The following is a 16,588-nucleotide window of genomic DNA, read 5'->3' on the forward strand; positions in this document are numbered from 1 at the left end:
TCCTTTGAGCCACTATGGGTACTAAATCTGCAGGTCAACATGTTACTGCTCAGTTGAAAATTCTGTCTTGTACCATTCCTAACTGTTTCTTACATAAACCTCACATTCCAGGGAGACTGCCCTGTAACCCCAAGACAAGGGTCATGAGGCAAGATCTTGTAAGACACTACACCATCCCTCTTCTGTCCCCACTCAAAGCCCACAGCATGGTCTTCAGAGTCTCATGATTGAGGGACTGGCTGGCTCAATACATGGATGAATTCTCATGATGGGACACTGGGGAAACTACTTTGGTCCACTTTGTTGAAGAGAAATTAGAATTCTCTGAAGTCATAACATAAGTGACATCCTAGACACCAAGTGGGTTATATTCCTTTCTTCCCCTCTCCACCCCATCATATCTAAGTTCTATCTGAATTTTTATCAAGAGCTACAGAGGGACAAAAGCCCCAAAATATCTCAGAGATAAGTCATGCAACACTGGGACAGAAAACACACACACCACTTTCATAACTACAATGGCCTCAAGAAAAACACCAAAGAAAATATGAGGTCTAGAGAAAGAAAAAAGAAAGTAAATGCATGAAAGTAGGTGAGAAAGTACCACATTGGGTAGATGAGCACTTTTTCCTCTACTCTCAGTTGGAAGATAAAGACACAGTACTTGGGAAACCCTTCCTTCATGAGCAGGAGCAAAACAATGTACTCTCCCAGACGCTAAGTGAAGACTAGGTTCCTACTTAACTTCTTTACTTCTTCCACCCCTTTCAACACACACACACACACACACACACACACACACACACACACACACGCACACACACATGGCAGGAACATACACATTTTCAGTTTAAAGCTGGCTCCCTTGGAGCAGAAATGGTGGACCATTGAAACAACCTTTATATGCACAGCCGATGCTATGGAGATACTGAAATGTCCCTGCTCATGATTTGTGGCATCAAGGAGCTTCTCAGATACAAGATCTTCTGCCATGTCCTATTTGGGGGTTGCTGGAACACAGGGGTGAAGTGTAAGCACATAGCCAGCAGCAACCAGCTATGTGTTATTGCAAAGATGTGAAGTTCTCCTTCTGTCATAGAGAACCATGTAGAAATGCACGTGGCAGCCTGCTCTACTTGTGAATGACCATGAGTCAAGTTTATTCAATAGCCCTTAACTGCTCATCAGTAAATGTAAAATGGAGACCAGAAAAAAAGGAAGTTTCCAGGTTTTACTTTTTAGCCATAGATTCAGCATGTCTCCTCTGAGTCCACATATGGTCTCTGTTAACAGACAAACTTAGACTAAACTATATACTCAACCAAGTTTCTCTACATCTATTCATGATAAGCTATTCAAATTACAAGTAGTTTATTGGGAGAAATAGGCAATATAAATGAAACCCTCCAAAAATATACCCCCAAAATCTTAAGGATGCATTTTCACAAGTAACCCTTCAAAGCATTATTGTGTTATTTATGTCATGACTGGTTCACTCTTGAACCTGAGCTAGATCACACTGGCTTTTCTGTTCAGTATTCAGATAAGCAGTCACTCCATGGCGAATTCGCTCAGTTTTCTCCTGGCCAAATCTCACATACATTTCCAAAGGGCAGCCTGTGCTTTTAGCCTTCACTAATGAAGTCACACATCCCTGGCTCACTGCCACAGACATCAGGACAGGATGTCACAGATCCAGAAACAACTCGCAAGATTCTCTTAATAGCTGAGGCCACAGGAAAATGAGTGATGAGGGGGTGAGAGGCAGGGATACTTTAAAGCAAAAATTCCAGCTATACTTGTGATTTCTGCAGATAAGAATCAGTGACGACAGGCAAGTCTCTAGCTATTCTGTCTAATTATATTTTGTACTTTCCAATAAGTTCATTAGCAAAAGGCTACAATCCCAGACAATAGAGCAAGAGCCAGGAGACCTGTGTTCTACACAGTGAAGCCAGATATCAGGCAGGGCATGTAGTATTTTCTTCTGAAATCCTCCAAGGCCAGATATTCAGGGGAAATGTCATATTCACAGCTTTTGTTATTGTCGTTGTTATACCGAAAATATTATGGAAGAAAACATTTTTATCAACTGAATGTCATACATTAAAAGCTGAAATGTCATGATCTGGAGCAGTGTGTATACATTATTGAAGATTTTTGTTACAATTTTGCTGGGTGGGGCACACTGAAAGCAACTCCTTGCCCTTCAATCCTTTGATAGAGAGGATTCAGCTTACATCACCTCAGTTAAATAAGCATTTATACTGGTCAGAGTCAACTTTGTTAATCAATATGTCAGTCACCCAAAGCTGTGTCTACCAAGTACACCCAACACAACCAGCATTCAAGGTGCCCGTTCAAGCAAGGCCAAGAAAAAAATGCCTCCCCTGACACAAAGGGCAAGAGAACAATTCAGTTGAAAGTGGGACCACTGGCCTCTCACCTACTGCTCCTCTGTGCCCTGAGTTGTGAAACCTTGGAAAAAACGTTGGGATGCTCACAGATATTAAAGAATAAGCAATTAATTCCCTTTACAAGATGCTGTGTTCTCACATTTCTTTCACACCTTCAACCCCTTCAGCCGCCACCACCAGGGATTCTTTATACTTGTTAGTCACGTCCAATCCTTGCCCCATGACACAGGAAGAAGCTTAGGATCACAGAGAAAAAAAACGTGAAGCTAATGATCAATAAGACTCAATTGGAAGTCTACATTTTCCGTAAACAAGCCCTGGACTAGGGTATCACCAACTCTGATTTGCCACATTATCACAGTGGTCTGGGCTTCTGCATAGACACAGCCTCAACTGTTTCAATGAGAAAAAGCACATGGAAAGCTTAACTCACATCAGAGGCTTTCAGACCAAATGGAAATAAGTGCTATTTTTTTCCTTCACGTTGCACAGAAAGGGGGGAAAGAAATTAAAAATCAACCCCTGACATCTGGAAGCTACCCTGACACTCACAAATAGGCCATGCTATTCTCTGGTTGCAAATAGACAATCTCCCAGAACACCAACCTCCCTAAGAGGTTACTCAAAATCAAGGGGAAAGTGAGATAAAAACAAAAACTTTGTAATTTTGTCTAGGCACAACAACAAAATCACCCACTGAATAGCTAAACATTTATCTGTCTAGACTAAATGAATGACTGTGACTTTTTAAAACCAATTACTGTCTATTCTCCCTTTAGCCCTATAGATAAGACCTATTGAGAGACCCAGTTATAGAATTGTCCTTGCTTTCTGACTGCATGCAAACTAGAGAGAATCTCTGCCTCCTTGAGCCTCCCCAAGTGACCCCCCAAACCCCAGTTCCATCACCTGCTCACTAGGAGTCTCATGGTTCCCATTGTGTGGGTCCAACCTCACTGTAACAAGTAATGAACTCAGGGTGTTCAATTATACACTTGTGTCTGATGATTTGGTGGTCACAGAACATTTATGTCCTTCTCCCCAGCGTAAAGTCAGAAGGTCTCTGCAGAGTAGAGCAATTCCTCCTTGAATACATGGCCTTGCTCTCCACACCAAGAAGCCCTGTCTACAGAGGGCAGATGGCACAAGGCCTGAGCTGTCCAGATCCAGCACATTTTACTTCTAGACTCAAATACCTCTTACTTGTTTACTGACAATTCATGTTTTGGTTCATTTCTAATCCCAAACTAGCCTCTTCTCCCCTCACTTGCTGACTGATGTCCCCAGACTATTGTGCCACAATCTGATTGACTAAACATCCCTGCTGCATGGGCACTCCATCCTTATTCCCTCTGTCTCCCCCTCTACCCCCATCAACCACTTGCTCTCATCTTTCTGTGAGTGCTGGCTACAGACTAGGGCCAGCCGTGGGCAAACTACGGCCCGCGGGCCAGATCTGGCCCATTTGAAATGAATAAAACTATTGAAAAAAAAAGACCATACCCTTTTATGTAATGATGTTTACTTTGAATTTATATTAGTTCACACAAACACTCCATCCATGCTTTTGTTCCGGCCCTGTGGTCCAGTTTAAGAACCCATTGTGGCCCTCGAGTCAAAAAGTTTGCCCACCCCTGGACTAGGCTAGTTCCTTTTCAGACATTAAATTCAATCTGCCCAGTAATTCCACATAAGACAACTGACACCCAGAGAGAGTCACTAAAATAGGCTTATATTCTCTCTCTCTCTCTCTCTCTCTCTCACAAACACCAGGAACTGAATGGGTATCTGACCTCCCAAAGGCTTAGAACTCTCTCCAGTCTTCAACTCTCCTGATGCAGATAATAAAAGATACCTACCTGGATTTGCCTGCCCTTTAACCTTACAACTTCAGCACAATAAAGGAGAGAGAACACTTTTATGTGCACTACTGCCACAGACCCGAGTCAGAACCTCTGGGGAGCAGCATTTAGGAACTCACATTTTAACAAAGTCGCCACGCGCACTTCCCAGCTGGCCAAGCCTCAGGCTAGGAAAAAGGTTGCTTTCTGGAGTTTCTTTTCCATTTCCAAGCCAGACTCCTCTTTCTAGAGGTTCAAAAACCTAGATTCTGAATTGATCCCCACACTGGCTCATAGCGCCACTAAACACATTACTTAGCTTTTCTGATCTTCAGTTTCTTAAACTGCAAGTTGGAAATAACACGTATTGAACAAACGAGGCCTCTGATAAGCGTATGTTGAAGAAACAATCTCATGATGAAAGTGCCTGGTAAACAATGATTATTCTAAGGCTGGTTTTCCGCGGTCTCCTTGTTATTCTCTCTCAACAGGCATATGGAGCCCAAGGAGACAGCTTCCCATTTTACTGAACTGGCGGGTCCACAATCAGCTGCCCTAGTGCTGACGTCCGGGAGACGGCCTGGGAGGTCAGAGGCAGAAAGCTGCTCTTCGTGGAGACTGGCACTCTCCCATGTCACCCTGCCTTCCCACCCACCTCTCAGCAAGTTCCTCTTGGCTCCCCACAGCTGTTGAGATGACTGATGTTGCAGGTAAACAACTTCCCAGAGGCCAGCCCTGTACCTACTGCGCTTAGGAAATGACAGGTAAATTGGGCAGCAGTAATGCTGTTTGGGGTGTTGGTGTGAGCTGCAGTGTGTCCTGATTAGATGGAAAAAAATAGAGTCCATTGTGTTGGTGAGGCAGAAAGAGAGAGAACCCAGAGAAGGTTGGCCCTGCACAAAAATCCATGGCCCAAACCCAGGCTCGACCTCTGACCCCCAGTCAGGGCCCCAGGTACCACGGTATGCAGTGCATGGTGCAGACCTTCCATGTTTGTCCCTGGGCCTGCTCTATGACTCTGCTTGGTCTTGCTGTCCATCCTATCCTCTGTCCTCATCCCTCCCTGGGGTGTGGAGGACAAAATTCTGCCTTTAAGCCAGGAGACTTGGATTTTAATCCCATTTTTGCTGCCAGTTAAGCTCTGTAACTTGGGCAATCATTTAGCATTCCTTTGGCCCCAAATTCTTACTAAATGGAAAGCAGTTAAATGGGCAGCAAGCACACAGTGGGGGGAATTGAGCCCCATCACCTCTAAGTTCCCTTCCTATCCATATTCTATGGCAGTGCTACCCTAGGGGCCTCATGCCAGTATCCTACATTGGTTTGCTTTCTTGAGACAAAGCCATACACTCCACGACCTGCTCTTCTCACAGCTTCTCCCCCACACCCCCAGCCTAGCATACTTACCTTCCCAAATCCTTAGAGTGACTCTCCCCCGCAAGATGTGATATTGTATAACATGCACCCATTCCTGAAAATGTAAATTTTCCCTAATTTGCAGGAGTAAGCATGAAACATGGAGTCAAACAGACCCAAATTATAATCTTGGCTTTGCTAAATTAATATGGGTTTTTTTGAGCAAGGTACTAGACATATTCAACTTCTAGTATTATCAGACCCATTTCCACCTACAATGGATCTGCTAATACCCACCTTGTCAGGCTGTGGGGAGGATTAAATGAACACAGTTCCTATAAAACACAGTGCCTGGCACATAATGTGAGCTCAACAACTGTGTTTGCCTTCCTTTCCTATCTGGGTCATATTGATGCTTCTTTACAACCAACCACACCCTGAAAATTCTGCCTTTCCTCCAAGGCAGTGACTAATCCTGAGAGTCAGTGGGTAGGGCTGCACACTGTCCACCTCCAAGGATGTCATTCAACAGAATATACCCTCAGGGCTCTAATGGGGAGAGCGTCAGTAGTGCTGAGATGTCCACATCTTCTACCTTTCTCACCTCCCAGTCACTTCCTGACGTCTCACTTTGTTTCTAACCTTGGACTGGTGAGTTATCTTCCATATCTTCTATTCTTATTCAACCTATGCAGTCAGTTCAGTGTCATTCCCTGAGGTCCAGTTCTGATTGGTCCCCTTCAATATCTTCCTAGTACCTCTAGCACATAGGTGTTTAAACTCAGAGTCCCCAGACTACATTTAAAGTCCTGCATAATCTTCCCCTGCATAATCTTAGGCCTTTCCTAAGCTCATCTCTCGTGTTCCTTTACATCTCACTCTGCTCTGGCCAACTCTAACTTCTGTTCCTCCAGGTTTCCCAATTCCATGTTTTTCTCTTGCTGTTCCCTCAGTGTGGGAAGCCACACTGCCCATTTCTGCCCATCACAAGCCTGTCCTCTCTTCAAAGCTGACCAAAATCTTTCCAGGTATCTCTGCTTTTAAATCACTATAGATCTTGGCCATTAATTTCTCTCTTTTTTCCAATTTGTATTTAGGTCATGTGTGATCTTGCCTTTTCAAACATCCTTGATGCCTGAGGAAATCAATAGCATCTTACTAATTTTAATATGTTCACAGCACTCAATACAGAGCCCCTCACAGGAGCTACTTGACAGGTGCATACTAAATCGAACCTTCTAGCTGAATATACTGCCAACTTCATCTAGATCCGTGGTTCCCAACGTGGGCACATGTCCCACAGGGGGGCAATTTGATTTTTAAGGGGGGCCATTCAAGAATGGGTTATTAACAGTGAATTTTTTGCATTTTCTTATGGTTCTAGGAGCCTCATACACAGTATATAAATATATATTGTGGCATATTTATGCATTTCAGTTCTCTATTATGTTTTGAAATCTTATTTGCTATTTTTCATATCACTTCATATTATTATTATTATTTTTTAACAATTTCTTAGTGATTTCTTTCTCAGTACTTCAACTGTCCTTTCATTCTTTTATTTTTCTCTCATTCTTTGGAAGCTTGTTTAGACCAAGTTAATGGCCTTTTAGATTTCCTCTATGTGAATAGCAGTTCACTTTTTAAATAATAAGAATTATATGTCACGGGGGTTGGGGGGGGGGCATCAGGATTTTAGAATGGTTAGGTGGGGCATGCCCAAAAGAAGGTTGGGAACCATTAATCTAGGTGTTGTCATATAATATGATGAAAACAAATGTGCGGTCACCACTAGGGGTGCTCACAGGTAGCTGGGAGATAGAATGATGCAATGGTTTTAAACCTCCATATCCGAGGTCACATGGTGAAGCACCATTGAATACAGGGTCTTAAAAGAGTAGGCATCCAGAGATGTTTGTTTTATAAATAAACACAAAATGGAGCAACCTGGATTTAAATCTTGAATTCACCTTTCCTGAACTGTGTTATCTGGGTAAGTTGCTTAACTTCCTAAGGGTCCATTTCTTCATTTATGATGGGATGGCAATGCTATTTGGGGGAAGTTTTGGGAAAATTAAATCAATCAATGCATATAAAGCAGTTAGCACAGGATTGAACAGATAGAGAACACTTTAAAATAGTTTGTTGTTATCATCATCATCATCATCTACATTGTTGACCTATATAAATATTGTCTAGATTAATTTAACATCAATTTATTTGCAAAGATGTATTGCTCCTTAAAAATTCTGACAGGTGGTCTGAAAATTTTTTTTAACAACAAAAGAACAAGCCAACCACTCAAACACCTATAATGTATAAACTTCCACAAATTGGGGAAGGACTTGATTCAAGTTGCACACCTTCTTTTTAAAAACATGTGAATTCCGTGGGGGTGAGGTGCAAAAACTGGTGTATGAAAAAGAAATTAAAAATAGGTCTTTAGGAAATAAAATCCTGTGTCTTTTGGCATTGCTCAAATGTAGAAAAAGCATCTGCAGTATTTGGAACCAGTGGCCAGATTGAAAGCTATGGTACCTACATCAGTTTCCCTGAGAGCCACGCACACCTGCAAACACTGTTTTCTAAATGCATGCGCTCAGAGTTTCCCTAACCCTGTTAGACATCATCAAACAGTTATAGAGAAGCTAGTCAAATGCAGGATTTTAGGATTGTGGGAATTAGGAACAGAACAAGGACCTTGGAAATAATCTAGTTCAAACTCCCAATTTTGCAGATGAAAATTCTTAAGGTCCAGAAAGGACTTCATATTGCCCAGCGGCTTCTCTTTTGGTGTCAAAGGAGAATTTCATGACACTTTTTGGTGTTAACATAGGATTTCTGAATGGGCAGCTGTGGTACAATCTCAGGAGGAAAATGGCAGAGTCTCCTTTGTGGGCCTCTTCCCTTGAGGAGGGAAGAGAGGTAATGTGCTCTTGGGGAGTTAAAGGTTTTTTCACTGACTCTCAAAGGTAAGTTGATTACCTTTGCAAGACGCTAGGATGAACATGAACAAAGATCTTTCCCTCTAGACCTCATCCAGAAAGCTGAAATACATGGACACAGGACGAAACGGCACCTTTGAGTTTCACATCAACACCCTACTCGGATATAGGCTTTGCGACAGGTTTAAAAAGAGGTCTCTCTAGTTCTTCTGAGACTAGGCTCCATTCTAGAATGCTTATAGCACAAGCATCACGGCCATGTTTAGATATATCTGCAAGGATTTCGCATAAGCCACTTCTTTTTCTTTTCTCAGTGATACAGCTCTGCTATTCCAGCTACAAAAGTCAGAGGCCAGTGGCAAGTTCTCAATGAGAGCAGATGGCTGAGGATGGTTTTTGTTTTTTTAATACACTTCTATTGATTTCAGAGAGGAAGAAAGGGGGGTGGGGAGGGGGGGGGGAAACATCAATGATGAGAGAAAATCACTGATTGGCTGCCTCCTACACGCCCCTACTAGGGATGGGGCCCACAGCTTGGGCATGTGCCCTTGATGGAAATCAAACCTAGGACCTTTCAGTCCCCAGGTCGACATTCTATGCACTAAGTCAAACTGGCTAGGGCTGAGGACAGTTTTCAAAATTAATTTCATGGGCTGTTAATAAGTGTGGTCTAAAAAAATTATGTGCTTAGAAAACATTGAATTAGTTAACTTTAAACAAAATTCACCACTTAAATACTTGTTAGTGCCTTTTATATGCTAATGTGCAATGTGACTCTCTCGGCAGAGCTGTGTAAATATAGTATATAAAAGCATTTTCCACACTTTCCTAACTTATTTGATTTTTCCTCCCCAAGTCCTACTTTAGTCCTACTAGAGCATAAGTTTTAAGCCACTCAGTTTGTGGTACTTAGTTACGGTTGCCGTAGGACATTAATATACCTAGATGTGAATTTTAGCTCTGTCACTTAGCAGCTCTATGAATTATTTAAACATTATCTTCCTGATACTTTAAGGACACTTACCTTTCTGTGATTGTTTCTCTGAGGCCACTGGCCACCCCTTTGACCACAGTGCTAGCTTTGGGCGTCAGCACCACCTGAGATATAAAAAACGAGCCCTTCTTTCTTCTCTCAGTGATGGACGCCTGAAGGAACTGAATCAGTTTTTCCGGGTCTGTGGTGTTGGCCCAGGGTGCTGGCATCATCTGCCCAGGCCAGAGGAAGGGCACCTCCAGAGCCACGGGACTGTGGTAGAAGACCAGCACCTGGTAGTCCTTCTCCCACAGGTACTTTAGACTCACTTCCTGTGCAAAAATTGCTGGGCACATCTTATTTCCATAGATGTCTTTCAGCATCTGGACCAATTTTTCATGGTGATATTTCTGCATTCCATAAAAATGATTGAAGTCCAAGAACACAACCTCCTTACGGTGATCTGTGAGGAATGCATTGATCTCCTCAAGGCCCTCATTGACTTTGGCACTGAACAAACCGTGAGCAAAGTAGAGTTCATTGTCGGGGTCTCTGGGCTTGGTGGAAATTCGAAGATCAAAATAACGGATCCCAGCTCCTAGCTGACCCGTAAAGTTCATCGTTTGCGTGGCTAACCATTTCCGCATCAGCTTTTTGGCCACAGTTCCAAAAACAGAGACAAAATTCTGGACAGTTTCTGGCTGTTCAGGCCCTACTGGAGAGGCTTCGTCGATGTAGAAGCTGAAAGAATCGTGAGATCCTAGAAGAACAACAAGGCACAATGTGGTTACATTTCAGTCCTTTGTGCTCCCCAACCTCTTTCCCTCTTGCAATGTCTATATCTCTCCCTCAGATGAGCCAAAGGAAGCACTAAGCAATATTTACCAAGTTCATTCTCATGCCTCAGGGAGGTTTTTTTTTTACAACAGAGCAAATTGGTTCTGAAGTGATAAAACAATTCCTTCTGATCAACATTTTCAAATTCAAATCATCATCTTCTACTTCTGTCAACAAAGAATTTAATGTATTCACTAGGATTGGTTTTCCATATAGTGACCATTCAAAAATAGGACTTATGGAGACCTACCAGTTCCCAAATACTTTGTCTATAATGTTTCCCCTGTTCTTCACTTTGGGTTGATTTGAAGCCCAGAAGTCTTGTTTCAACAAATAAAAAAGCTCTGCTTATTTCAATGAATAAAGAAGCCCTTTCCACCAGCAGATGGTCAGTGTAAGAATGGCAACCTCGTACCCTTTGGAAAACACAAGAGGTCAAAGGGTAGAAGAAAGGAGAAATAAGGCAAGAGGACAGTCCAATGCTGACATGTTTAACATCATTTCTGACCCTGCATTTGGGCAACTGTCATCTTAGATAAGGTTGCAAGTTATCACAACTGAGCAAAAATTAACTAAGAAGCCATTTTCTTCAGATACTTCCTCTTAACAGCAATGTCTCTTTTGGAAGTTGGCTTCCCAATTTAAAAGAATTTCTTTCTAGGAAGAACAAGGACAACCTATTTATTTATTTCTAGCAGAAATAAATAACTCCGGAGATGTAGCAACTAATGTATGATTTGCCTGTAAGTACAGAGAACCACTTAAAATGTTATTGGACCCAATAAAGAAAAATTATTTTAAGTCACAATTTTATTTTTAAAGACACCTTTAATTCTTGGGCATGACCTACCAACTAGGTAAAATGAATGTATCCTGGATTTTTCACACATTAGCAGACGTCATCATTCCCCATCCGTTCCTTATGCTTCCTCACACCTTGTGATCTATATTCCTTAAGGCACACCTTCTCCGAGGTCATTACTCCAGCCACCCAAACACATACGCACACATGCACACACACATGCACACTCATGGCCCTCTAAATTTATCATCTACCACCTTATGGCTTTTGTCTGATAAGCTATTTGAAGTGATTTTTTCAATGATGCAATATTTACCTTTGATTTTATTCCACATATATGTTAATTTTTATCTACATCTATATATGTGTATATCTATGTCTAGCATTAAATGGTCCATAGAAATCATAAGAATATGGATTTCAGGCATCATTGTAGGTTGATTAGAGAAAATATTTTGAAAAATACTTTGATGCCTTCCCAATCATAACCTTTAAGATTTGGAACAGATAACTCCTTGGAATTATAAGATTTTTTCCAAATAATGAAAGGTAACCCCCAAATACAGAAATGTCATGTTTAATTTAATCTGGAACTGTCTGATATAGTTATCTTTAGTAGATGGTATGGGGAGAAAATGTCAGCACTTTCTAAATATGCAAAACCGACAGTTTGGATCTGGTATTGGCAAATTTTAATAGGGATTGAAATTGCTATATATTGATTAATATTTGCTATTCAGTTATTTGCTAATATAAATTGAGAAACTAAATCTGTACTATGGCTGAATATAAAAGAGAGTCTGTGTAAAGAAAGGAATACAAAAGTGAGTTTAAGAAGTGTTGTAATTAAATAATCTAGGCATAAATAAATAAATGAACACTCAATATAAGAGCTAAATTTAAGTTAATTTCCAGGTATATGAAAAAGGGTGGATGAGAGTAATTGGTTCCTTTTGTAATCTAATAGAAGACATCACTGGAAGCAAGTAGAAATGGAATTAAATATAACTAGATTTCTTTTTCCAGAAATGAGTGGGTTTTTGTTTCAATATGACTTTAGTTTCTACATTCTATCATATGGCTATATGCCAATTTTTTCAAAGCCTAGGAAATTCCTCACTTTTGAAAATCCTGTAAAAGGATATTATAGTTTCTAAATTAAATTACTTGTTGACATTTAAGGAAAATGTGTTATTAAGGTCAAAATAAGGTAGTGTCAAAATAAAAATTAAAAATAACTAATGGTCAGGAGGAGATATTGGTACCCCATCAATATTTGTTCTAAGCTAGATGACCCTGAGGTGCATGTACAGCATTTGGGGCAGAATTATGTACCCACATACAAACAGTATTTGGAGAGGAAAATTAAATCATCAATCAATACAAAACACTATGCATTTTAGGACAAAAAACGTATCTAATGTTGGCCCAAAAAGTACTATTTTCATGACTTTTAATTTCATTCGGAATAGTGTTTTCTCCCTAATTTCATCATTTTTACTAAATCATTAAATTTTCTATTTGAACTTAAACCAAAAATACAGCAGTACTTTATGACCTTTTAATAACAGAGAGAAAAAGTCTGGCCCAGTCCTGTGTCCTTAAAACCATGGAGCCTTGACCACCAGCAAGACAGTGCCTAAGCATCATTTTTACTGTTCTTAGCTACATCCACAACCTCTCTGATTATCTGGCCTAATATTTTGCTTCTCACTGGTTGAGTATTACTAGGCTTCTGACCTCTTATCCTTCCTTTGTCCATAGCCCCAAAGGCATACAATGGACCCGCTAATTAATGATGTTCCTCTGATTCTGAACTGAGCCTCTCAACTTTGAGCCTGATTTGCACCTCTACTCAGAATAGAGCCGACCGCTACCATTGTGAACCCAGCCAATCAAGTTCATTTGTTTTGGCTCTGAATGAGTGAATGGAATGGAAAAGGTTCTTTTCTTTCATTTCTTAGAAACAGGCACTTTTATTTTTTTTCAGTATGCTAGATTTTTCCCTCACTGAGGCAATAGGCACACATCTAAGATGGACCCCAACAATCCTGCCTCCTGGCATTCACATCCCTCCCGGAGTGTGGGCCCAATCTAGTGGCTTGCTTCTAATGAATTAAGTAACACCAAACAATGGGACACCATTTCTGAGATTAAATAACAAATGATTGTGACGTCCATCTTGCTACTCTCTGCCTTGCTGATTTTTGTTTATTTTGTTTTGTTTTGTTTTTGTGGGAGAGGGAAAGACAAAGAGAAATATCGATATGAGAGAAACACATATCACATTGATTGATTGCCTTCTGCACGTACCCTGACTAGGGCCCAGGCTGGGGAGGAGCCTGGAACCAAGGTAAGTGTCCTTGAACAGGAATCCAAGTGGGACCCTTTGGTCCGCAGGCTTATGCTCTATCTACTGAGCCAAACTGACGAAGGCTGCCTTGCTGGCTTTGACAAAGCAAAGCGCCATGTTGGCGAGGCCCATGTAGCAAAGAACTGGGAATGGCCTCCCGCCACCAGCAAACTAGGAACTGAGGCTTTCAGTCCAACAGGCCCATTCCAGATCACACTGAAAATAAATGAAATCCACTCTCGGTTTCTAACTGTCATGGAGGAGAAAAATACCCAAATTATGGACACAGTATTAATTCTCAAATCACTTTTTTAAAAGACTTGGGAAACATTTTATTTACTTTTCCACATTACCAATCACTAATATGAGTACAGTGGGGCCTTGACTTACAAGTGTCCCATCTAATGAGTTTTTTGAGATACGAGCCATCTCTCAGCCAATTTTTTGCTTTGAGTTGCGAGCTAAAATTTGGGTTACGAGCCAGCTTCAGATACCCCACTGCTAGTTGGCACAGCGAACGTCACAGTGAACACCACAACATCAGCCCAGCATCATGTGTCATTGTAATGGTGAAAATTGATTTGACATACGAGTAATTTGAGTTACGAGCTCCATCACGGAACGAATTAAACTCGTAAGTCAAGGCCCCACTGTAGCTAGTATCTTATATCTCCTCGGGAAAGCATAGCACAATTGAGTGTCTATTACATCCCAGGTCAATCTTAGGTCACAGCATTGACAGCTACTGGCTTTGGTCCCACAGCTGTCTTTGAAATGACCTATCAAATCACTTTTTTATTTCAGCAAAAGTTTATTTAACAGCAGTGCAACAATTGTGTTTAACAGCAAAGGTTTATTCTCACTCAGTAAAGCTTTCTGTTGGTTCAAGCAACCCCCCAGGGCTTCCATTCATGTGGTCTATTTCTTTTTTTTTTTTAATAGGTGATCAGAATAATAATTATTATAACAAAGCAATACTACTGTGCATAATTATAGCTAACATCTATTCAATGATCAAATCACTTTTATTTGGTTTGGAAGTCAATCAGTTTTCTCTAATTGTAAACACATAGTGTTGAATCTGACAGGAAAAAAAAACTTTAAAATTAATTACTTAGTTCTTATGTGACAATATACAATTAATCTCATTAATTTTTGTTTACCCCACTGACTAAACTGATCAACTTTTTGGATTTTTTTGGAGACAAAGACCAAGCCTTATTCCTGGTACATAATCGTGCCTCGGTCTCCAGGACATGACCAGGTCTTTGTGGACGATATAAGAAATTTTGAGGCCCTAGACGGTTTGGCTCAGTGGCTAGAGTGTCGGCCTGTGGACTGAAGGGTCCCAGGATCAATTCTGGCCAAGGGCACATGCCTGCTTGTGGGCTCCATCCCCAGTAGGGGGCATGCAGGAGGCAGCCAATCAATGATTCTCTCTCATCACTGATGTTTATATCTCTCTATCCCTCTCCCTTCTTCTCTAAAATCAATAAAAAAATATATTTTTACAAAACAACAAGAAGGCCTACTGCATGGGAGAACATATTTGCCAACGATATCACCGATAAGGGTTTAATCTCCAACATTTACAGGGAACTCATGCAACTTAACAATAGGAGGATACACAATCCAGTCAAAAAATGGGCAATGGACCTAGATAGACACTTTTTGAAAAAGGACATACAGAAAACCGAAAGACATATGAAAACATGCTCAAAGTCACTAATTATACGAGATGCAAATCAAAACGACAATGCAGTATCATCTCACACCTGTCAGAATAGCTATCATCAACAAATCAACAAACAACAAGTGTTGGAGAGGATGCGGAGAAAAAGGAACCCTTCTGCACTGCTGGTGGGAATGCAGACTCGTGCAGACACTGTGGAAAACAGTATGGAGTTTCCTCAAAAAACTAAAAATTGAACTCCCATTTGACCCAGTGATCCCACTTCTAGGAATATATCCCAAGAAACCAGAAACACCAATCAGAAAGGATATATGCACCCCTATGTTCATAGCAGCACAATTCACCATAGCTAAGATTTGGAAACAGCCTAAGTGCCCATCAGCAGATGAGTGGATTAGAAAAGTGTGGTACATCTACACAATGGAATACTACGCTGCGGTAAAAAAGAAGGAACTCTTGCCATTTGCAACAGCATGGATGGAACTGGAGAGCATTATGCTAAGTGAAATTAGCCAGTCAGAGAAAGATAAATTCCACATGATCTCACTCATTTGTGGAATATAGAGAACTACATAGACTGATGAACAGGGACAGATTCAAAGACAGAGAAACAGCGATCAGACTATCAATCCCCAGAGGGAAAGTAGGGGAGGGTGGGGGTAAGGGGAAGAGATCAACCAAAGGACTTGTATGCATGCATATAAGCCAAACCAATGGACATGGACAACAGGGGGATGAGAACATGAGTGGGGGGGGGGGTGAGGTTGGGGGTTAATGGAGGGATGAGCACACATTTGTAATACCTTAACCAATAAAGAAATTTTTTTCTTTTTTTTTTATTGCTTAAAGTATTACAAAAGGTAATAAAGAAATTTTTTTAAAAAAAGATGGAACCTGGCTAGAGAACCTGGCTAGAACCTGGCTAGGCTGCTGAGCAACTGAAAAAATAGATACATTTTTTAAAAAAAAGATCTTAAAAAAAAGGAAATTTTGTGTCATCAGAGAAAATGCATGCAATGAACCACAAGTCAAAACACTTCTAGAATTGAACAGAACATTAAAAACCACACACTTGTAATCTAATGTGTATAGTTCTCTTGACATAAAAAACATGTAGAAAATACATTTTCAAATATTAAATAATCCCAATATATTTCACTATATTGGAGCACTGAGATGAATCCTTTCATAAAGAAAAAATCAAAATAGTCATGCTGTGGTTTCTCTTTGGGCAAATCTGTGTCTTTCATATTGTGAATAGCCTTCTCCCTCAGCCCATCTCAGAGGCAGTGAGAGGAAGGAAATCAGGTTGGTTTCCTTGCTTAAGTCTTTTGATCAGGGATCCCAGAGGCTAAATTTGAGAAGCCCGAT

The 16,588-nt window shown here is 40.8% G+C and overlaps 1 protein-coding gene across 1 annotated transcript in view; it reads right to left on the reverse strand.

Moving 5' to 3' along the window:
- PLCXD3 (phosphatidylinositol specific phospholipase C X domain containing 3) overlaps positions 1-16,588 on the reverse strand; it is a 124,131-nt gene that overhangs the window by 33,456 nt on the left and 74,087 nt on the right. Inside the window, exon 2 of the mRNA XM_081089901.1 lies at positions 9,584-10,292. Within this exon, the coding sequence (XP_080946027.1) occupies positions 9,584-10,292 (709 nt within the window). The remainder of the gene's footprint in view (positions 1-9,583; positions 10,293-16,588) is intronic.

This window comes from Myotis nattereri (genome assembly GCF_964212035.1).
Source record: "Myotis nattereri genome assembly, chromosome: 4".
Classification (NCBI taxonomy): domain Eukaryota; kingdom Metazoa; phylum Chordata; class Mammalia; order Chiroptera; family Vespertilionidae; genus Myotis; species Myotis nattereri.